This window comes from Austrofundulus limnaeus, unplaced genomic scaffold (genome assembly GCF_001266775.1).
Source record: "Austrofundulus limnaeus strain Quisiro unplaced genomic scaffold, Austrofundulus_limnaeus-1.0 Scaffold1396, whole genome shotgun sequence".
Lineage (NCBI taxonomy): Eukaryota > Metazoa > Chordata > Actinopteri > Cyprinodontiformes > Rivulidae > Austrofundulus > Austrofundulus limnaeus.
In genome coordinates, this window is record NW_013953798.1 from 78,340 (window position 1) to 80,233 (window position 1,894).

The 1,894-nt window shown below is 35.6% G+C and overlaps 1 protein-coding gene across 1 annotated transcript in view; it reads right to left on the bottom strand.

Moving 5' to 3' along the window:
* Positions 1 to 1,894, bottom strand: part of LOC106535252 (collagen alpha-1(XXII) chain) — a gene marked incomplete at its 5' end in the record, with an annotated part of 58,984 nt that overhangs the window by 43,462 nt on the left and 13,628 nt on the right. Inside the window, 3 exon segments of the mRNA XM_014032212.1 lie at positions 550 to 603; positions 730 to 783; positions 1,106 to 1,159. Of these exon segments, the coding sequence (XP_013887666.1) occupies positions 550 to 603; positions 730 to 783; positions 1,106 to 1,159 (162 nt within the window).

Sequence of the window (1,894 nt, forward strand, 5' to 3'; positions counted from 1 at the left end):
TCACTCGTACGCACAACTTAAGAACAAATCTGTGTACCAACGGTTCTTGCATGAGGCCCAATGATTTCATCTCTCATATTAAAGTGAAGGTCATGTCTGGTAGGAACAAGTCTCCATGGCTCCATGTTAGAGTACACCTTCTCTGTGAGGTCAGACACTTTATCAGCAAAACTCACAACTTTCACTTTTTTCTTCTTCCAAATGCATCTGATCTCAGTCACCATTTGTCACAATGGTACTAATGCTTCAGTTGTTAACTGTGTTCTAAGACTTTGTATTTTTTGTGTTTTTCTAATGTAAAGCACTTTGAACTGCCCTGTTACTGACAAGTTCTGTACAAACTAACCCGACTGACTGATTGATAAAACAAGTAAAGTTGCATATTAAAAAATAAGGCTAAACCTGCTAAAAGCAACAATTTTTTTCCTTCAAGTGGAAGTTCAGGTCTGCTTGCATTAATTCTACATTTTTAGCTCTTACAAATATCAGAGCCACTGTTCAATAAAATCATATTTTATTAATAAAAGYAAAAGAATGTGTCATACAGACCATGGCACCGTCATTTCCAGGAGGTCCATCTAAGCCATCTTTTCCAGGAACACCCTTCAACAGTTAGGAAAATAATGCTGACTTTTAGTAAGTAAATGCATCAAAATCAGAAAACTAAAGAATGAAAGTTATATTTTCTATAATAATAAAGGAAAACTGTGATTCATAAATGTAACTTACAGACTTTCCTGGTTCTCCTGCTTTCCCCTGCCTTCCCATTTCACCAGGCAGGCCCTGCAAACACACAACAGATAAACATGTGCTCATCATTTTACAGCTGACATTTATTCATAAAAAATAATTCAGTTTCAAAAAAGATTTAACTTGTGAGAAAACAGTGTGATTGCTACACGTCCTAAATAACTAATCAAACTTGGTGAAGTAGCTGAAATGAAATTTAGTTATTGCTAAAATTAGCTCAACAAAACAAGCAAAAACAAAAAAGCTTAAACTAGCAGAACAATTAGCATAAGCTAAAATTAGCCCAACAACATCCAAAAGCCAGTTAAGAACTAAAATAACTATAACTAAAGCAAAACCAAAGATAAAAGCTTACAGGTTGTCCAGTTTGTCCTGTTTGCCCTGGTGGACCTGCTGGACCTGGTAGACCCTTTAGAATRAGAAATATTAACATTTTACAATGGAGATATAGTATTTTGTAAGTRCATCTGTAGTTACTACATCATTTTTTCTTTATTTTTAAAAAGTGTCTGAAACAGCATCGAGACAAAAGGTTGGACATCAGTTCGGTGTAGACAACAAGTATTTCAGTAACACTGACGACTCAGTAGAGGACGACATGCAGCAGTGCTCACAGGTGAAACTATCTGAGAAAACTTTTTCTGTCACTCCAGAGAACAATTTGAAGATCTAATTACTAAATTAGTGATTTCTTTTATAGTTTTCTACTTTTTATGTTCAATAAAGTTCACAATAAAACATGTTTAAATAGGGTGCAGCAGTAATGAGGTTCTGTGGCATAGAACTCAGGTAACATGGTTACATGAGGTATGTTCAAAAAGTTCACACAGAACCACACTTCTAAAAATCAAAACTGTTTTCTTTGAAATACACTTTAATATACGCTTGTTTAAGATGTTGTTTTTTTAATTACATTTTTTAAGATATTATTGAATCTTCTATCAGCCTTTCAGTCAAAATGTCTAAAAGTCAGACCTTGATATTGTTCAGCTGTCTTAAAATGTCTGATTTGGAGGATTTTGCCTCTCAGGTGGGGAAAGGCTGCGTCCGGTGGCTCCTTACCTGGTGACCCCCTGTTAGGTTTTAGTCCTCTGAGGGTCTATTAGACCAGAGATTCTTAACCCATGGGCCGCGGCCCAATTGT